This window comes from Cynocephalus volans, chromosome 8 (genome assembly GCF_027409185.1).
Source record: "Cynocephalus volans isolate mCynVol1 chromosome 8, mCynVol1.pri, whole genome shotgun sequence".
NCBI lineage: Eukaryota > Metazoa > Chordata > Mammalia > Dermoptera > Cynocephalidae > Cynocephalus > Cynocephalus volans.
In genome coordinates this window covers 4,742,117-4,762,429 of record NC_084467.1, presented here as the reverse complement: position 1 = coordinate 4,762,429, position 20,313 = coordinate 4,742,117, and the positions used below count along the sequence as shown (strand labels likewise).

The 20,313-nt window shown below is 55.0% G+C and overlaps 1 protein-coding gene across 2 annotated transcripts in view; it reads left to right on the top strand.

Annotated features, from left to right (window-relative positions):
* The window catches only part of ACOT7 (acyl-CoA thioesterase 7), a 94,752-nt gene that overhangs the window by 14,279 nt on the left and 60,160 nt on the right, over positions 1-20,313 (top strand). For both annotated transcript variants that reach the window (XM_063105963.1, XM_063105964.1), the window contains exon 2: positions 14,176-14,293. In XM_063105963.1, the coding sequence (XP_062962033.1) occupies positions 14,176-14,293 (118 nt within the window). The remainder of the gene's footprint in view (positions 1-14,175; positions 14,294-20,313) is intronic.

The window sequence follows — 20,313 nt, the reverse complement described above, 5'->3', positions numbered from 1 at the left end:
TGTAAAAGCCGGGCTCTTAGAAGTGGCGACACTCATAAACCAGCCTGAAGTTGCCTAACTGATCCGTGCTAGCTGAATCTTATTGCTAATATTCCCTTTTTTAATTTTTGTTTTTATTCTTACCATTAATGCTTGTCCTTGGTGTTATAACACCATGCTCTAACCAAGTGAGCTAACTGGCCAGCCTGCACTGATATTGTCAATTCATCCATATCCATTTGTAATTATTTTACTTGATTTTGCTTTTAACTGCTTCCATGTATCTACTCAGTTTTTCATGTATTTTTATATATTTAATAAAATACAGAATAGAATTAATTAAAGAGTATGGTTGGTTTGGTAGAAAACTGCTGCACAGTCTTCCAAAGTGGCTGCAGCATCTCTCGTTCCCACCAGCAGTGGGTGAAGGTCCTGTTGCCCCACGTCCTCGCCAGCCTTTGGGTTCAGGCCATGCTAGCGGCTGTGTAGTGGCATCTGTGATGTTTTAATTTGCAATTCCCTGATGACATAAGGAGAGGAGCATCTTTTCCTGTGCCTATTTGTCATCTGTATATTTTCTTTCTCAAGGTGTCTGTTCAGGTCTTTGGCCCGTTTTTTAACAGGGTCGTTTGTTTTCTGATTGTTGAGTTTTAAGAGTTCTTTGTGTATTCTGGATACCAGTCGTTTGTTGGATATGTGTTTTGTGAATATTTTCTCCCAGTCTGTGGCACATCTTTTCATTCTCTTAACAGCATCTTTCTCAGAGCCAAGGTTTTTTTTTTTTTTTTTTTTTTTTTGTCGTCTTTTCGTGACCGGCACTCAGCCAGTGAGTGCACTGGTCAGTCCTATATAGGATCCGAACCCGCGGCGGGAGAGTCGCCGCGCTCCCAACGCAGCACTCTACCAAGTGCACCACGGGCTCGGCCCTGGAGCCAAGGTTTTAATTTTAATAAAGGGGAATGTCACATAACCGGTCAGGGGGATCAAGGTGGGGTGATCCTTTCGGCAAATGCCAAAAGGGGTTTTCCTCCTCTGAGTCTTGTTCCCTTCGATGGGCCGTGACCCGGGAGCACACTAGTGCCAGGGCTTTCCCTAGGTCAGGGGAGTCGGTGGAAAAGTGTAGGGTGTCACAGCTGCAAGGAATGCTCAGCTCTGCAGTCGCCCCCATGTACAGGTGGTGACACTGGGACCCTAGAGGCGCAGTGACTGACTGAGGGGTGTGTGGCAGGTTGTGGCAGGGCCTCCCTGGAATGCAGACCTTGGCTCTCAGGCCAGTTTGCTCTCAGCATTTTCGCCCCGCCTCTCATGGAGGCACCTGCCCATGTGGCCTGCAGGTGGTGCCCAGCAGGATGGGCTGCTTGACATCCAGGTTGTTGGATGGGGCAGAGTGTAGGCCAGCCTCTCCCCACAGGCCATCATACCCAGTGTCCTTAGGGGTCTTCCTTGACACTCGATGAGTGAGACTCAGGGTGGCTATATTGACCACCAGCCCTGTACTCTGGAATTACTCTGGAGAAGTACTCAGGACCTGCTAGTCCGCCCACCCCAGGGGTCCCTGCCAACCTCCATGGGCATGCGAGAGGGCTTTGACCTGCACCAAGATGGTGCCAGGTGGTGCTGAGCAAGCAGACTATTAGTGATGCCCTAAGTGCAGCTTCCAGGACTGCCTGGCCACCTTCCTCCCACCTCTTCTTGCCCTGTGGCCTTGCATAGGCACAGAGCTGGGGCCAGAGCGCTTGCAGCTCCCTGCTTCCAGCACAGGGACCAGGCCTCAGTACCGCCAAGCTACTTCCTCTTGCAGAAACTGCTGAACTCCAGGAAACTCCCCCGGAATCAGTGTCTCGAGTAGAACCCCAAGGCATTCACCCCTGAACCTAGGATTCTCTAAGGGGCAACAGTGGGGGTGGGGCGGGAGGGATATTTATTTAAACAGCTCTATTGAGGTGTGCTCTATGTAACTGCACATATTTGCAGCATTCAATTTGATTAATTCTGACTTATGTTTATGCCTGTGAAGCCATCGCTGCAATCAAGATAAGGAAGACACTGTCACCCATGAGAGCCTTTCCCTCCCTCTTGCCCCCTCCCCCTGCAGGGCTCCCTGCAGGGCTACAGCATGTGTTTTCTAGGATTTTGTAGAAGCGGAGTTGCACAGTACTGATGTGTGCTCTGCTGGCTGGGCTCTTTCCCTCAGCATGGCCAAGTTGTGGCTCGCCTGTGTGGCTGCGTGCGTCAGCATTGGGCCTTGCTGCTGCGGTGTGGCTCCGTTGGGTGCTGCACCACGCTTTGCTCCACCTGCTCATGCAAGTCTGGGGTGTTTCCAGTTTTGGGCTGTTACACAGAAAACCTCTACATGTAACAGACAAGTCTTCACAGGGACCTAGGCTTTTATTGGTACATGTGGGTAAGCTCTAGCAGTGCACTGGTTGTATTTATGGCAGGTATATGTTTAACTGTTTAAGAAACTGCCTTGATCTTAAGGGTTAAGATCCCCTTACCGGTCATCTTTAAAAAAAAAAAAAAAGAAACTGCCAAACTGTTTCCAAAGTGTCTGTGCTGTTTCATGAGCCCAGCTGCCAAGGGTGAGAGTCCCAGCTCCTCCGCCTGCTCACTAACGCTTGGTACAGTCTTTTTAATTTTAGCCACTCTGATAGGTGCATAGTGGGATCTCATTGTGGTTTTAATTTGTATTTTCCTAATGTCTAATGATATTGAGCACCTTTTCATGTGCCTATTTTCCATCCACATTATCTTATTTGGTAGAGAGGCTGTTCAAGTCTTTTGACCATTTTAGAAAATTGGGTCTTTTTTTTTTTTAAACATTGAGCTTCGTGAGATCTTTATGGAGCCTGGATCTAAGTTTCCGCACCTTCCTGCTCCCTCTGGTGTGAGGGGGTGAATTTCAGTTGTAGGGAACTTTGACACGGAGACAGGTCTTTCTTCCACCTGCCCTCTGATCAGCTGGGCTTGCTGTTCTTTTGAGTTCAAGGTGCCTGTCTGCCTCGTTTCTCTCTTTTCTACTTGGCTCTGGTCCTTGGCTACTTGGGCATGGGAGGGGTGGGGGAAGAGTTGCTGTTGTCTTTTGACGTTTTCAACTTCCAGATGCCTCAAAAGCTGCAGAAAATGGCAGCCCATTTCCCCCAGAAAAATATATACCAGACACAACCTCATGCATGTTTTCAGGATGTTTCCAATCCCCACCTCCAGCTAGTTCTACTTTGCCTGCTTGTTTAGGATTAGAAGTACCGCAGCTGCAGGCCTCTGTGCGTAGCTGTGTTTTTCTTTGGCCTGAATTTTGGGAGTGTCTTCCTGGGGCAAGGGCGAGCATGGTTTGAGGGCCCTAGAGTAGGGAGGAGCCTGCCTGTCTCCCCACAGCTTCCCACATCCAGTCATTTGTGTAGTTAACAGCTTTGTTGAGATACAATTCACATACCATAAGGTTCACCCTTTTAGAGTGTACAGTTCATTGGTCTTTAGATGATTCACAAGGTTGTACAATTTTATTTTATTTTATTTTTTAATTTTTATTTATTCATTTTTTTAAAAGGATGACTGGGAAGAGGATCTTAACCTTTGACTTGGTGTTGTCAGCACCACACTCTCCCAAGTGAGCCACGGGCCAGACCAAGATTGTACAATTTTAATTCCAGAACATTCTTATCACCCCCCCAAGTCCCATTCCCCCTCCCCCAGCCCCTGACCCCCCCCCCCCCCCCAGTCTGCTTTCTGCCTCTGTAGATTTGCCTGTTCTGGATATTTCATATAAGTGGCAGCACACAGTGTGTGACCTCTGTGACTGGCTTTTTTCACTCAGTGTGTTTTCAAGATCTATCCATGTTTTGGTATGTGTCAGTAGGTACTTCACTCATTTTTGCAGTCAATAATCTTCCATTGTATTTGAGCACATTTTGTTTGTTTACCCTTCAGTGATGGACACTTGGATTATTTCCACCTTATGAATACAATGCTGCTATGAACATTTCTAGACATCTAGCTTTATCATTTAAAGTGGTTTTTATGGGGTAAGAAGTTAGCAAAATCCTCCCTCTCCCAAAAAAGGTAAAGGTGGGAAATTTTTTTAAATAACAGCAAAAATTAAAACTGACTTAAGAAGGAATAGAGTTTAATGCAGACCATCTCATTGGATGAGACTCGCAACGCCTGCAAGTATTGCCATCGCTGCTGTTTTATACATCAGTGTACCGGTTCTTGAGCAAGTCAAGAGAGTAGCAGAGTCTGCACTTACACTCAGGTCTTCTGGATCCACTCTGATGATCTTCCCATGTTTAGGTCATGCCCTTCTCATCAGAGCTTGTCATCCCTGGGTCATGGTGCCCCACAGACAGATAGGAGTGGCCTCGGGATGAGGGAGGGCTGCCTACCTCTTCCCGAGTCCACTCCCCACCTTTTCTTCCATGCTACTCTGCCCCTGTCTTCCTAGAACTTGCCCCTTCTGCATGAAACCAGGGGTGGACTGACTCCCGAATCACAGGGCATCATGGGAGACAAAAGTGTGGGGTGGAGGGGAAAGCGGCACTCTTGTTAGAGGTTGTATTTGTTCTTTGAACATTCTCCTGTTGCTGTTCAGCTCAGCACTTGTCTTAATACTTTCTTGTTCGTAAATATATCCAACCACCTAAAAAAAATAAAAAATAAAAAAAAAATAAAGTGGTTTTTGGTTAACTTAGTAGGTGGGATATTGCACCTCATGGATGTTTAACTATGAAATTGTTTGTGCATGAGGCTGAGCTGTCTGACAGTAAGCACTTAACCTTTGTGGGACAGTCTGTTAATGATTTGAGCCAGTGTTGCTATGGAGGCCTGGTATGGTCCTCACTGATTTGGGGTGGGGGGTGTGCCCAGCTCACCGGGGGCTGGGACCAAGCAGAAGGAGAAGCCAGGGTTGCTTAGGGAGCTGGCAATGCCTGCCTGGAAGGATGGGGCCAGGTCCAAAGGGCACAGCAGAGGGGTAAGCTCATTCCCTGACTTCCATTTGGCTGCAGCTTTGGGAGGGAGCTGGTGGAAACTGGGGGAGACCATGCTCATGCTTCAGCGAGGCTTGTCCCTAAGAGTCCTCAGAAAGGGAGTTGGCAGGGCCTGTCTTAGGGAGAAGCCCAAGTGGTGAGTTGGGAGCTGAGAACTATGGGATTGTCGGGGGTCAGAGGAGGTGTGTTTGGGGAGGACCTGGTCTTGTGTACCGGGGTGGGAGGAGCTGTGGCTTCTGACACTTGGTTCTGGGATGCTCCCAAGGCTGGAAAGGGTGCCCTGTGCCTTGGTGGCCGTTTTTTTCTCTGACTTGAAGGTGAGAGATGGACTTGACGGGACCCAGCATGTGACCCTGAGGGCCTTGAGGGGGGGCTCCCAGAGGCCACTGCAGTGGCCTCTGGTCCTGAGTGGCCTGTGGAAGTGATGCTTTTGACCTCTTGGTCCAGGGGAGGGGAGTGGGTGGGCTGGTGCCCGAGCATTTTTTGCTGGCCAGGTGCAGAAGGCCCCGAGCACTGAGCTGACCTGGAGGGACCCCTTCGAAGCTGGAACACATGGCGTGGAGAGGCCAAGAGGAGTGCAGCGGGCCGGACAGGGGGCCTCTGCCCACCCCGATTTGATGTGCATTCACAGTGCTTTACTGTGTATCTGGCTCAGGTGCCGGCACAACATGAGCAGGACGGCACAGGCCCTGCCCTCCTGGTGTTCCTGGCACAGGAGTCATTTCCACTCATGATAAAGGGCAGCAAGGAGCTGAGGAGCCTTACCCTGCTGGGCAGGGACCCCCGTCAGCCTGCGTGGTTGGAGAACGCTCTTCGAAGGGACATGTTCAGCCCAAGGGTTTAGCTGCCAGGCAGCATGGGCTTGGGCCAGTCTCAGCCCAACTCGCTTCCAGGGGGACGTTTTGGGTGTGGTTGGCGGGACCCCTTGAGGATCCCCTCCCCTTCCTGCTCCCAGGCGTTCAGCATCCCTGAGCTGGTGGGGCCGGGCAGACTTGCCACTTCCCACCAGACCAGGCAGGGCCAGTGGGGGCCGGCTTGGTGCTTCTGCTCATCAGTCTGGGTTTTTCTCTCTCTTTCTGAATATAGGCGAGAGGTTTTGTGGGCAGTGGCACTTGTACTCTGAACTTACCTATGCCACTTTTACTAGCATGGCCCCCACATCAGGAAGTCCTCCGGGACTGGTGACTGTGCAGAGGAAGTGGAGGCGCTTGGTGATAGATAAGGGGTGTCTGGGCAGGGGTGGCAGTGTACTGCAGCTGAGTCAGCCCTCTCTGTCCGTCCTTAACTTTTCATTTGACAACTAAAGGTGTGAAACTTACCCCAGAGGCCCCAGAGTGGCCTGCAGGTGGCTTCCTGGTCATTCCGGCCGCACTTTGCCTGACTGGGTCTGTTTGGAGCCGGTGCTGGCATGTGCCCTTGCTGGGGTGTTTCCATTTCAGCTACTAAGTGCAGGAAAGCTGGGAAAGCAGCCCTGCAGGTGGCCTGGGTGAGGTCATTGGGCGAGCTCGTGGTGATAGCACATCTGCCTCCCCTCCCAGGGCCTGGCCACTGAGCGACTTCTTTCTTCCTAATGCCCAGTGGGAGGGGAGGTTGAGAGAGGCAGGGCCATGTGCAGGCCGGGGGAGCTGCGGGCTCTCGGGGTAGAAGAAGGGCCGTGAACTGCTGAGCCTTGAGACAGGCACAGCGTCCTCTGAAGCCAGCGCTGGTGGTGCTGGTGGTGGCAGTGGAGGCTGGCCCGAAGAGCACAGAGGCTGGACCTCCTGCCCACTCCCCTTTCAGAGGCTCGCCAGGCCCTGGGACACTCAGGGAGGTGACTTTTGGGACAGGTTTTAGATGCCAGCTCCATTTTCAGCATTCAGGCTTAGATCTGGGGGGCTTCTCGCTGGCCTGGGTTTCCAGGAGCTCTAGAAGGTGACAACCAGCAGCAGGCCTGGGCCTCAGAGAAAGCCTTGGGGGACAGAGGTTGGGGGTGCAGTCTGCACTGTCGGGGGGTAGGGCAGAGCCTCCCAGATGTTTTCCTGGAGGCTGCTCGGCTTCCCTCTGCCTCCCTCATCTCCTCGCACGGCAGCCGGAAATGCTCGCAGAATTTCTTCTAATGTAATTATTTATAAAACAAGGTTTCTATGACGACTGGCTTTTGGTGGACGCTTCGGATTGGCGAGGCCGTCTCTTCCTGGTTAGACTGGGCAGCCCAGGAAGCCAGGGTGGGCACTCCCGGCCTGGTGGGGAGCTGGGACTGTCCCCGGCCAGGCCGTGACTCCGGGCCCGCTGGCTGCTGCTATTTTACACGCCCCACCCCTGCCTCGCTCAGGACCTGGTCCTGGGACGTCCCAGCCACCATGGCTTCCCAGCTGAGCAGGTACCTCTGGTCACAGCCCCTGCTGTTGCAGGAAGACTGTCTACCTGGGGGGCCCTTGCAGGGGAGGGCGGGAAGAGGGGCTGGGGCCCCAGTGCCCCGCAGGCAGGGGCTTGGTGCGGCCGGGAAGACCAGCAGGGCGCCCAGCTCCTCCTGAGCCGGACGTGAGGTGCTGAGCAGCTGCCGACAGGAAGTCCAGGCCCGGGGACCTGGTGGTCCCCTGGTGGTCCAGGTCCACCCCGGGATGGAGCAGCGGCTTCTTTGGCTTCTTCCCTGGAGAGCTCTGCATCCTTGTTCAGCGGGTGCTGGACCGCGGCTGCAGTTGGAGCCTTCTGGTCCCTCTGCTGTCCCAGCAGGGGCCAGCTGTCGGCCCCTCCCCTGTCCTGCTCTGGTGCCTGGAAGTGCCCCCAGATTTCTTCTTGGCCCAGCCATTTCTCCCATCCCTGCCCACTTCGGGGGATGGAGTGGGGCCTCTGGGGTTTGAAGGAACTTTGCCAGAATCTTCTTAGGCAGCAGATGGAAGAGGATGGGCAGTTTGGCAGACTTCCCCCTGGATAGATGAGGGCTCGTGTCTGCCTGACCCTGGCCTTTGAGACCCATGGCTGGCCGCATGCCTACTTTGTCTCTCGAAGCTGCCTGGTGTGAGGCCCCCACCCTCACCCCACAGCGAGCCCTGCAGCTCCTTTCCCTCCAAGAATGGCAACCCTTGCCCCTCGGATACTCCCGGCTGAGGCAGCTGCTCCCTCTGCGCGGTCCTGAAGGAGGCTTGAGTGTCTGCAGGCCCCAGGTGGCTCCGTGAGAGAGGGACAGTCTGTCCAACAGCCCTGTCCCAACTGTGTCCTCAGGTGAGAAGGCACATGCACCTTGGGCTTGCCCTCCGGACACCTACCTTGGCCTCTCTCTGGTTTGAGGCCAGAAGGAATAGGCCCTGGGAGCTTCCAGAACCACCTGCAAGGTGACGTTAGAGCTGGCTGCCTGCGAGGCCATCGTTGGCTGGGCCCGCCTGAGCCCCAGTGGAGGCTCAGTGGTTCTGTCTTCGGGTGCAGCTGCAGACCCCATGAGGACTTTATCCTGGCTGTGTTTGGTGCTGCCACCTTCCACCTCAGAGAGTTATTTTAGCTTTTGCTATTGAATAAAGGAGGCAAGGCCTACCTCACCCTAGTTACCAAGGGTTTCACGCAGCAGAGTTTTAATTTTAGCATTGATATTTTTGTGTCAGCATCAGGGATACTGGCAGTACTTCCAGCTGGGGCTGTGGAGGGGGCAGGCAGGGGTCAGCCCCTCTGTGGAGCTGCTGCCAGGGTCGCCGGCCAGGCCTGGGGCAATGGGAGCCGAGCCAGGCTTAGGCTGCTGCTGGCCCTGCAGGGCTTACCTGGGCCACCCAGTGCTGCCTCCTGCAGGTAGAACAAAGACCTCTGGGGCTGGGGGCCTGCAGGGGTCACAGTCTGCAGAGTTTCCTGGGGCTGCTGTGACAAATGAGCACAAACTAGGTGGCTTAAAGCAACAGGAGTTTATTCTCTCACAGTCAGGGGGCTAGAAGCCTGAAGTCAGAGTGTCAGCGGGGCTGTGCTCCCTCTCAAGGCTCTGGGGGAGGATTCTTTCTGTCTCTTCCAGCTTCTGGTGGCCCCAGCAATCCCCAGTATTCCTTGGCTTGTGGCTGTATCACTCCAGCCTCTGCCTCACATGTCTTCACATGGCCTGTCCCCCTCTGTGTCTGTGTGTCTCCTGTCAACATTTCCTGTTCTTATAAGGATAGTCATTGGATTAGGGCCAACCTAATTCAATATGGCTGCATCTTAACTTGATCACACCTGCAAAGACCCTGTTTCCAAATATGGTCACATTCAGGGTACCAGGGTTAGGACTAAAACATTTCTTTTTGGAGGACACAGTTCAACCCAGTACATAGGCTCTGTGCAGGGCTTAGGCTGGGCTGGACCTTGGGAGGATCTCGAGGAGTGGGGACACGGCCAGCCCTTGGGGTGTCTGCTGTGAGGCTGGGAGCACAAGCAGCTCCCCTGGCCTTCTGGGCCCTCCTTGCTGGTTCCGGCACCCACCCTGCCTCACTCCTGCCCTCCAGAACAGGCATGGTGCAGCCCTGCAGGAGGGTGGGCAGGGTCCTGAGAGCCACTTCTGCAGGGCAGCCTGAGGACGAGTGATGGCTTGTCCACTGGTGTGAGCAGGAGATCGCAGAGGGCCCCTGGAGGACGTGACTTTTGCGCTGGGCCTTGAAGAGTTTTTAAAGATCACTGATTTACTTGCACAGGTTGTGATGGTTTAAAATCCAGAAGCCACTGAGCTCACGCGGTCTCCAGTCCCCTTCCCCAGGGGTAGTGGGAGCTTCCAGTTTCCCAGGCCAACTTCCAACAGTGGTCCGCACTGCGCCCAGGCCTAGTCCCCTGGTCCCCGTTGTTCTGCATCTTGCTGTTTTTCACTGTATCCCTGAGAATGTTCCTACTCTGTTGTGTGGCTGTAACTTAAATTTCAATAGTCCCTTATCGGCAGACGTTTAGGAGCTGGCCAGTCTTCCGCATCATAAACAGCTTTGCAGTGAGTAACTTTGAGCTTGGTGTAATTGTGTGTGAAAATATCTGTAGGATAAATTCCTGTGAGTGGAACTGCTGGGTCAGGGCACGCGATGCATTTGGGATTTTGATGGGTTGTGCTGATTGCCGTCTGGGAGGTCGTATTGATTTATGCTCCCCCATTCATAAATGGTCCCCTTTCCTTCACAAGGGATGGGTGAGGTGTTGCCGGGACAGATGGGCCCGGCAGGGCAGTGGGAAGCACCAGGTGTACCTGGAGAACAGCAGTGGTTCAGCAAGTATAGCTCAGAGCCCTGCAGGACAGTGGGAGAGGTGAGGAACGTTCTGGATCCCTGGGGACTTCAAATGCCTTACTAGGGTGTTGAGTCTATTCCATAGGTAGAAAAGGCCCTCGAGGGTGATCTGGCCAGATTCCTACTTAGGAAGAGTTACTCTTGGGGCATTGGGGTTAGTGGTGAGTTAGGACCTGAGCCGAGACTTGGGAGGCGAGAGGCAAGCGTGGAAGCCGAGAGAGGCAAGCGTGGAAGCCCGCCCTCCACCCCAAGCGAGGGTGATCTCCACACAGCTGTGCGACCGTGGGAGTCCCTTGCTTCAGTGTCTCCCTCAGCACCCACTCCTTCCAGGATGGAATCCAGACTGTGACTCCACCCTCCGGCCCCTCTTTTCCTCTCCCCCTCATGGGCCACGTGCCAGTGTGGTGGGATTGCCTTCTGTTTCTGAAATTCACCAAGCGCTCCTGGCCTCGATCCTCCCCTGAGATGCCCCTTGCCCTTGGAACATTTCCCTGACCTCTGCCCCAGCTCACCCTCCAGGACTTGGTAAGATGTTACTTCCTCGGGAGTTTCCCTGGAGTCCAAGTGGGAGTGGCGGGTGCTCTTGGGAGTGGCTCCTTGATCCGTGTTTGCTTGGCTTCCTCAGAGTCCCTGTCATCAGCCTGGTGCCCGCTCCAGAGGGGACATGGGGTGGGTGCCTCGGTTGGCCTCCGTCCCCAGCGCTGGCCCACTCATCCTGTGATGACTAGGACAGGAGCAGCTGGAACAGGAAAAGGGAGGAGCTGTGGGTGTTGGTGTCATTCCAGACGTGGAGTTAGCAGCCCTGCTGCTGCCTGGCCGCCAGGGTGAGGCGTGGGGACGTGGTGGCTCAGGGCTCCCCTGGGCTGACCTTCTGCCTTTCCCTGGAGTTTCTGGGGTCAGAAGCGGGGAAGAAGCGCAGGCATGGCGTGGGCGGAGTGGTGGGGACAGCGGCCCCCAGGATGGGTCCGGCCCGAGCTGGTCTGTGTGTGTCGGGACGTATTTCAGTCAGATGCAGCATTCACAGTCAGCTCCTATCTCCAGCTTGTCTTGAAAATCCAGAAAACCCCAGGCCTGATGTCTCCATTGCTTCCTGGGCATCAGCACCGTACTTCTGTGACTTCTTTTTTTATGTTGAATGGTAAAGAGGCACGTGAGATGCTTTTTGTACCCAGGTCTTTGTTTAAAATGGGGAAAGAAAAGCTCCTAGGAGGGCCGCCTGCCCGCCTGGGACCAAGGGCGTTTTAGGGCCCTGGGGAAAGTGAGTTGAGGAGGAAGGGCCGAGAGGGGATGGACAGTGCGAGGGTCCTGGGCTCCGTCCCACCCAGCAGCCCATCCACGCCAGGCTGGCCGCTCCACTGGCCGCCACCATCTGCTGGGGGGTGTCTGACCTGGGGGCCGAGGGGAGGGGCCGAGTGAGTTAGAGATGACTGCAAAGTCCTGGGTCAGGAAGAAGGTCCTTTGGGGAGGGGTTTGTGCCTGGACTGAGCTGAGGCTGTGCTCCCAGTTGGTCTGGGCGGTTGGAGTGGTCCTTGGTGCAGGACTTGGGTGCAGAGGGGAGGTGACCAGGCCAGCCAGCATGCAGTTCGGAGTTCCTGGTGTTCGCTCCCAATGGTTCAGCGTCAAGTGCTGCGGTCCCTGGGGTGGGCAGCTGGCCCTCACTTTAAACACCCCGGTGTTGTGGGGTGGCTCTGCCTCTGCCCCGGGCCTCGGGCACTGACCCTGGCCTCCCTTCTCAAAGGCTGTCCCCTATCGTTCCTTCCTGTGCGTCTGCCGGATGTGAGCACTTCCTCCTGTGCCCCGCGGCCCTGGGCTGCGCTTCCTCTCCCGGGCTTGCGGCATCACTGTCAGCCACCCTGGTGCGTGTGGCCAAGCGAGACTCAGAGAGTGATCAGGCTCCTCCCCAGACAGGCGCTGGTGTTTCCTCAGTGCTCAGGAGCTCGGGCTGCTGGGCTCTGCTCTCCCCACCTGGCCACAGCCTTGTCCTGTGCTCACAGGAGGACAGGCCCACGTGTGGACAGGACCACCTGCCTGCCCACGGCAGCCAGGTGCAGGGAAGGCCCTTCCTGCTAAGTTGAAAATAAGAGCAAAGGAAAGAGGTTGATATAATCATTTTGTGACATAATTGGCTACCTCTTAACTCAAACTCAAAAAGAAAACAAAAACCCTTAAGAGGGTAAGCTCAATGTTTTAAAACACTGAGATATTTAAAAATGAACATTGAAGTCTAAATGTCCATAGATGGATGATTGGATAAGGAAACGGTGGTGTATATGCACCATGGAATACTACTCTGCCATAAAAAAGAATAAAATTCTCCCGTTTGCAACAGCATGGATGAGTTTGGAAAAACTTATGTTGAGTGAAATAAGCAAAGCACAGAGAGATAGATCCCACATGTGCTCACTTGTAAGTGGGAGCTAAGAGAGAAAGAAGGAAGGAAAGAAAGACCACAGTGGTGCGTTGGGCTTGCAGAGGGAGAGAGCATATCTTGGGATACAAAGTGGATGGAGTGGGGAAAGGAGGATGGGGAGGAAGGTCAGGGTTAATCGGGGGGATCATTGGGTGGGGCACACGGGGTATAATCACAATTTGTGGTAATGGACATGCTGACAGTATGGATCTGGCCGTCACACCTTAGGCACGAGTGGTGACAATTAGCTTTGTACCCCATGAATATTCATAATAAAAACAAAACAAAACAAGCAAACAAAAATGAACGTTGGAGAAACAAATAAGCGTCCTTTGTGCTCTGGGTGTTCCCCGCCCAGCCACTGTGCACATTACGGAGTGCTGGCTGCTCCTGGGGTCACCGTGTGCTGCCCTGAGCTGTGCCACAGCGGTCCTGGTTCTCGTAGCCAGACCTCACCCAGTGTGAAAGGGTGACGTTTGGGGCTGCGCGGTAGGTACAAGCAGCTGTCAGTCCCTCGAGGATATCACTTGCCCTAGAAAGTAGCATCTTCTCTGGTATCTTCTGTGTGCCAGGCACTGCCTCCAACCAATAGTGTTATCTCCCACAGTCAAATGAGGTGATACTGTTGTCATGCCCATTTTACAGATGAAGAAATGGAGGAATGAGTTTTGGCTGCATGCCAAGGTCCGCCTGGTAGTAAGGGCTGGAGCCAGGAGTGATCTCAGAGTCTGACTTGCTCAGCCTCCGAGCTGCTGAAGGAGTGGTGAGGAAATGCTGGACCAGGAGGGATGCTGGCCCAGGCCCGAGGCGTGTGCCTGTCACCTTTCTCCAGGCCTGAGGCCTGTGAAGGCGGGTTTCATTAGCCACATGGCTGTCTGGGAAGGTACCAAGCTCTACTGAGGTTGCCCATGACAGGAGTGACAAGCTGGCTTGCTGGGATTCTGGAGATTTCATGGCAATTCTACCCTGTTGGCTATCCTGTTTGGGGAAGTGAGCTGGTGTTTCCGTTCTCCTTGACCTTGAAGAGTTCTGGGCTCTCTGTCCATGGACTGGGTGCCACCTCAGGGCACCCTAGGAGCTCACAGGCCAGTGGGTGGGTCAGAGCCAGCGTTTGCCTCTGACAGAACCCCTTGTGTTCAGTTCTCAGACAGTTATGGCCCCCAGCTTCTCTGGGACTTCTGATGGGGTGGTGGTCCTGGGAATTTGCTTCTAGGGGCCACAGTCTTTCTTGTGCTCATGCAGTTCAGTCTGTCACTGGTGTGCTCGGAATCCCCGTGGCTGAGCTGCCAGCCCTTCCTAGCCAGGGCAGGGCTCTCCCCATGTGCAGGCTGGGTGCCTGTGGCTCCAGGGGGAGAGAGCCCCCCACCTGCCTTCCCTCCCGTGGAAACAGGACCCTGGAGCCCCCTTCCCAGGCCTATCAGATTAGCACCCCACCCCGACCAACGCATCATCTAGGTAGAGATCAAACATGCAGAAAGTTCTTTTTCCTTCCTCTGGGAGCCATGGAGCCCTTTGGGGACCTTCTCCCCTCCCCAGGTTGTCACTATTGCACGAGTGGAGCGTCTCCCAAAGGCCTCATCCCCTGCTTCTGTCTCCTCTGCCTTAGGATCATGCGGCCAGATGATGCCAACTTAGCCGGCAATGTCCATGGAGGAACCATCCTGAAAATGATAGAAGAGGCTGGGGCCATCATCAGCACCCGGCACTGCAACAGCCAGAATGGGGTGAGCGCCTGGGATCACGGGAGACTCCGGAACCCAGAAGGCTGCACTGGTGTTGGGGCAGGAGAGGAGTTCCGTGGGGCCCAGGCCTGGAGCCTTCCCTTCCCTTGCCCACTGGACCTTGGGGGGATTCTGAGGCTCTGGTTCAGTCAGCCCTGGATGGGAACTGTATGGACATATGCTGGGTTTTGGCTCAGAGGCGGGTGGGAAACCACCTGAGACAAAGTTGCAAGCCTGATGACAGAGGCCTCTCCTTGCCCCGTCTCCCCCGCACTCCAGAATTCCCCGCCAGCTCTGGCCTTTGCAGGTCACATCTTGAGGCAGCTATTGTGATGGTCAAGAGCCATGGCTTGGGTGTCAGAAAGCCCTGGGCCTGGGTCTCACCTCTGCCCCTGACCAACCCATGGTGGCCATGGGCAAGCTCTGTGGCTCTCTGTGTCTTGGCTGCTTCCCAGCTGTGAAACCCAACAGGCCCTGTGTATTGTGTCCCTGATGGTGCCAGCCTCCCCGCCCCCCCCCCCCCGAGCTGTGCAGGGAGAGGTGGTCTTGCAGTGGGATGAGGGGCAGGACCTGTGGTTTTAGAACCTCAGGGCTGCTGCAGGGCATTCAGCCGTCATCTCCTGTCATCTCCGCAGGGAGAGAGAAGCCAGCCTCAGGTGCCAGGGAAATGGGGCCATCTTGCTACAGCTGCACCCTGGGGCCAAGCACAGAGGCAGCACAGCAGGGAGCCCATGGCTGTGTCTTCTCTGGACAGAGAGGAGGAAGGTGCACCCCAGCTTAGGGAGAGAGAGAGTGTGCACGTGTGTGTGTGCTTCAGGACCTGCTCTGGGCCGACATGGGCATGGCATGGTTCTGCTCCCTCAGGCTGAGTGTGGATGCAAGGCCAGAGACCAGGAGATTCTGCGCCCCATGGAGGTACCATTGATCTGATGTCCAGACTGGCAGATGGAGGCTGCAGCATGCCGTCTTAGTCCATTCGGGCTGCTGTAACAAAGTGCCACAGCCTGGATGGCTTAAATAATGGAAACTTATTTCCTGCAGTTCTGGAGGCTGGAAGTCCAAGATCAGGATGCCAGTGGATTCAGCATCTGGCGCTCCCTGGTTCATAGTATCTTCTCACTGAGTCCTCACATGGCAGAAGGGGTGAGGGAGCTCTCTGGGCCTCTTCTGTAAGGCACTAATCCCATTCCTTGAGGCTCCACCATCATGACCTAATCACCTTCCAAAGGCCCCACCTCCCCATACCATCTCGGGGGTTAGGATTTCAACGTAAGAATTTTGTGCACCGTAGCATTTACGTTCAGCCCTAACAGCAGGCAGCATGTCTTCCTGTGTGTGTGGGTGCGCGTGCATGCGTGCGTGTGTGTGCGTGTGCGTGTGTGTGTGTGTGTGTGTGTGAGAGAGAGAGAGAGAGAGAGAGAGAGAGAGAGAGAAAGAGGAGAGAAATGATGAACCAAGCCAGGGGTGTGTATGGGTTGATGTGGGTGTGGGGGACCTCGGCATGGTGGTGGGTGGGAGTGGGTTGGCTGGGACCACCTCGTGAAGGAGGGTCTCACCTGCCTGGCCAGGAGTTGGATTTTTTCAGTAGAAAGGGACTGCCCATGACACTTTGGTGCAGCCACATTCAGAGAGCGCCCTCTGGTGGCTGTGGGGAGGTTGGGCCTGAGCCTGGAGTCGGGTGGGGCCAAGCCTCTGGTAGACCCTGAGAGAGACAGACAGACAGACAGTGAGAGGGTGGACACTGGGAAGGAGGAGCCCTGAGGCTGCAGAGAGGCCAAGTGGGTGACGACACCATCGATAACTGTAGAAGTAATCACTGCCGTTTTGTAAGTATTTAGTGTTTTGCGAAGCTCTGAAGTCCTTTAGCTCATATTTCTCATGACACCCCTAAGAGATAGGTGTAGTTATTTTTCATCCCCCTTGCACAGATGAGGAAACTGAGGCACAGAGAGATTGAACACTTGCCTGAGGCCATGTTAGGAGGCCGGTGATGGGTGTGGGCCGTGAATCCAGGGCTCGAGTCCGGGCTTTGACCCTTGCTCCTGCTCGCTTCTCTCTGAGCCTGCAGGTGCAGGAGGGACAGTTCTGATATGTTGCTTTGAGGAGCTCTGGGCCGGTGGTCCCAGGATAGCAGTCTAGAAGTGCCAGGCTCAGGAGCGGGTACTGTGAGCTCCAGGCAGCCCCAGCTTGTGGGCTGACAGCCCTCCAGCCCCAAGTGGCCGGATGCTCACCTGGGTGGGGCAGGGGGCTCTCCCTGTCTATACTCCCCTGGTGGTGTCATTTAGTCTGTGGCTTTAATACCACGAGCTCAATCCCAAGGTTCTGTCTCTAGCCAGGGCCTCTTTGATGGCCCCACCTGGATGCTTAGTTGGCTTCTCGACCTTGATGTGCCCCAAACAACACTCCTGACCTTGTCCCCAGGCTTGCTTCTGCTGCGGTTTCCCTCTCCGTGAACAGTGACCTCTGCAGTCCCTGGTTACTTAGGCTCAAAACCTTCAGCCTCTGTTGGCCCCCCTCCCTCTCACACCCTTGACACCAGCAGCAGCTCCCGTGGGCTCCACCCCCCAGATCCTTGCCAGTCTGAACACAGCTTGCCAGTTCCTCCACTGCTGCCGGTGTGAGCCACTGTGCCTTCTCGCCTGGCTAGCTGCAACCGCTTCCTGATAGGCCACCCTGCTGGTCCTTGTGCGCCTTGTCTCCTGCAAGCCAGAGACCCTTTAACTACGAAGTCAAAACACATCACACCCCTGCTTGGAGCCCTGCAGTGTCTTCCATCCTGCTTGGAGTCAGAGCCCAAGTCCACGTGGGTCCATGTCCCTGCCTCACCTCTGCTCCAGGACCTCACCTCCTGTGCCTTGGCACACAGGCTTTCCTGCTGCTTCTGGGAATGGCTGCTGCACTCCTGCCTTGGGCCCTCTCCCACCTGCTTCCAGCCTCTGTGTAACCACAGCGTCCAGTCAGGCGCCCCTGATGTCCCAGCTCCCTCACCCCCCAGCCGCTGTTCCCGCAGCACATGTTGCTCCTGACCTACTGCACTTTTACTGATTTATCTCTGTGGTCTGCCCCGCCCCCTGCCCCCGGGAGAGTAAACCCCACGAGGGCAGGCGTTTCTGCCTGTGAGTTCCTACCCAAAGCTCAGCATCTGGATGGGGCCTGGAACTTTTATAGTTGACTCCATTAGACGTCTGCAGAATTCTGGGTTAGGCTTCCTACCAAGAGCTTCTGTTCAGTGCCAGCTACCACACGCTGTGCTTGTTCCAGCCATCTGCTGAGAGGCACTGCACTTAGCCCCATTTTACAGAGGAGCAGACTGAGGCCTGGAAAAGTCAGGTGGCTTTCCAAAGGTTGCATAGAGCTGCCATCAGCTGCAGGGTGGCTGTGGGTGAGCTTAGGAGCAGGTGTGGCTCAAACGATGACAGTAATAAGAGCTAACCTGTTCTGGGCCCTCACCAGAGGCCAGATGTGGTTCTTCCTGCTGCACATTTGTTAGCTCATCTAATGCCCAAGTGCCTGTGAGAGGGAGAGGAGCTGTCACTCTTCTCCTGGGCATTGTAAGCACTGAGTTCTCTCCATGCATTATCCCCTCAAGTCTTCACAGCAGCCGGTTGATACCAGTTATTATCTGTATTTGCAAAGAGTCTGAGACACAGAGGGTGTGCCACTGCCTAAGGTCACAGAGCTAGTGAGCAGCAGAGCTGAGATTTGAACCCAGGGTCCAGAGCTGTTCTTTCAAGCCATGCCTCTGAAGCTGTTGTCCTGGCTTGAAGCCCTGTGGCTGCTCAGGAGCCCATCCCCTGAGGTTTGCCAGGGCAGTGAGATGCCGATTGCCTCTGGGGGCCTGGCAGAGGGTGCTTCTTGGGGCCGATGCTAATCAGAACACTCATGACTTCTTCCCAGGGTGTGGGCTGCTCCTGCCCCGTAAGCCCAGGTGTGCACCTGAGGCCCCAGTACCAGGGACACCTGTAACTCAGAGATCTTCATACCAAATGGAGACATTCATCCCTCCTCTGAATCTCTGGGTCACACTGGTCTTTCTGGAATGCTGGGCCGGGTCCATCGCCCTGCTAGTTCTCAGGAAACAGCCGCTCACAGTCAAGTTAGGGCTGCCCTAGTCCCGGCTGTGCTGTGTGCACCTGTGCAAGACCAGAGTCACCAGCAGCTCAGCCGCCTTGCAGGCCTCCTCACCTGCCGGGTGGAAAACTGTGCTCTGTCTGGCACAGGGTTGGTGATAATGAAATGCAGTGTGGTGAGACTTTCACGTGAGACTCCTGCAGAGTGCCCCGGTAAACACTGTTTCTTTAGTATTTTTAACTGGGAGAGAAGCTTAAGGTTCATGAGCGGCCTTCCAACCTGGGAAGAGTGGCAGGAACCATCTCAGGCATCCCCATGCCAGGCCTGGGTGGCCGAACCTTAAGGAAGGCTCTGGACGCTTCTGCTGGGGCATCCTCGGGACGGCGCCTAGAGACGCACTCTGTTTTCCTCCCACTCAAGTCACCCTCCAGTGTTCTGGATCACGGAAGGGAACAGAGGTGCCCCTTGCTAAAAGTTCACACAACCCCGTGGACTGAAAAGTGAGCAGTCTGCTTTTGTCTGCTCTGACCCCTCCCCAAGAGGCCCTGGACCAGCCCCTCACCCTGGTCCTGTGGACCTCGGCCTGTGTGTCCCCCTGGGTCCTCTGGGGCGGGTGCCCTCCGGCTTGGCCTCCTCTTGCATGTGGTGCCGATGCCCCTACCTTCTCCCACCTGATACCTGGTCATTCAGGTCTCAATTCAAATGTCCCCTCATCTGAAATTGCCTCTCCCCACTCTCCTCACACTGTCCTCTTCGGAGCACCTGGCACCACGCGGCATTGCCTTGTTTACCTCTTGCTCCTCCGTCCCCCCAGCGGGCTCCCTGGCTCTCTGTGTGATGAGTACTGCAGATGAAGGATCCCCTTGTAGCCATTCAAAAGGCTGGATCCACCCCAGGTTCAGCTGCGCAGGGATGGCACACAGTGAGGCGTAAGGCCACTGCCTACGAAACATCGGGGTGTGTGGGGTCTGTGGGGGCGCGTCCATATGCAGTTTAACTTAACCACTCTCCAGTGAAAGATGCGTGGCTTAATTCTGCCTTTTGATCTTGCAAACATCGCTTGGAGAGTTCCGAGAAGTGGAAAATCCAGAGGCTGGTCCCTGCTCCTGTCTGGCTTTGCTTGGCCCTTGCCTTTCCGTCCTTCTGCCAGCAGGTGGTGCCATAGCCACGCACGTTTACTTGGGGACTCTAGACTTGTGATTCCTGCACATTGCTTTAGACCGATGGGTTTTGGGGGTAGGAGGACAAGCCCATGCAAAACAGAGTGGGGAAGCCACACGCTGCCCTTCCAGCCTCTCTCTAGGACTTTCTCCAGTCACCCCGACTTCCTGCCCAGCCCCAGTTTCCTGATGCCGTCATCGAATCCCTTGAGGCTGTGTGCGTGAGGATCACCTAGCCAAGGTTAAGATTGAGGTTCCCGGCCGTACCTCCCTCCAAAGAGGCAGGTTCTATGTTGGGGGTTGGTCCTGGAATTTCATGTTTGCCAGGTAATGGGTGAGTTCTTGAGCAGGTGGGAGAGGTGCACACTCCATGAGGTGCCAGCAGGTGGCTGGTGGGGAGAGCACAGACACACACACCAGTCAGGGCTCGCACTGACCTTGGGCAGCTCAACTCATATCTCACCCTTTGTGAAAGTGAGGATTGACGTGGGACACGATGCTGGAGCTGGCTCAGGGCCGCACAGGCAGGCTGCCTTCCTCACCCACTCTGCCCAGCCTGGAGCAGCCAGCTGGGCCTCAAGCTGAGCCCAGTCAATGTCCTAAAGAAGGTGATTGTTTCCAGTAGAAAGTCATAAAGGTGTTAAATGCTCCATTTGGAAAATACAGACCCACATTTCCCACTGCTCAAACACAAGAGCATCTTTTGTGTTATTCAGTTAGCAAACATGAGGGTGCCCTGAGGGGCTTGAGGCCATGTCAGTGTCTGCTGTCCTTTTGAAAAGTACTTTGGGA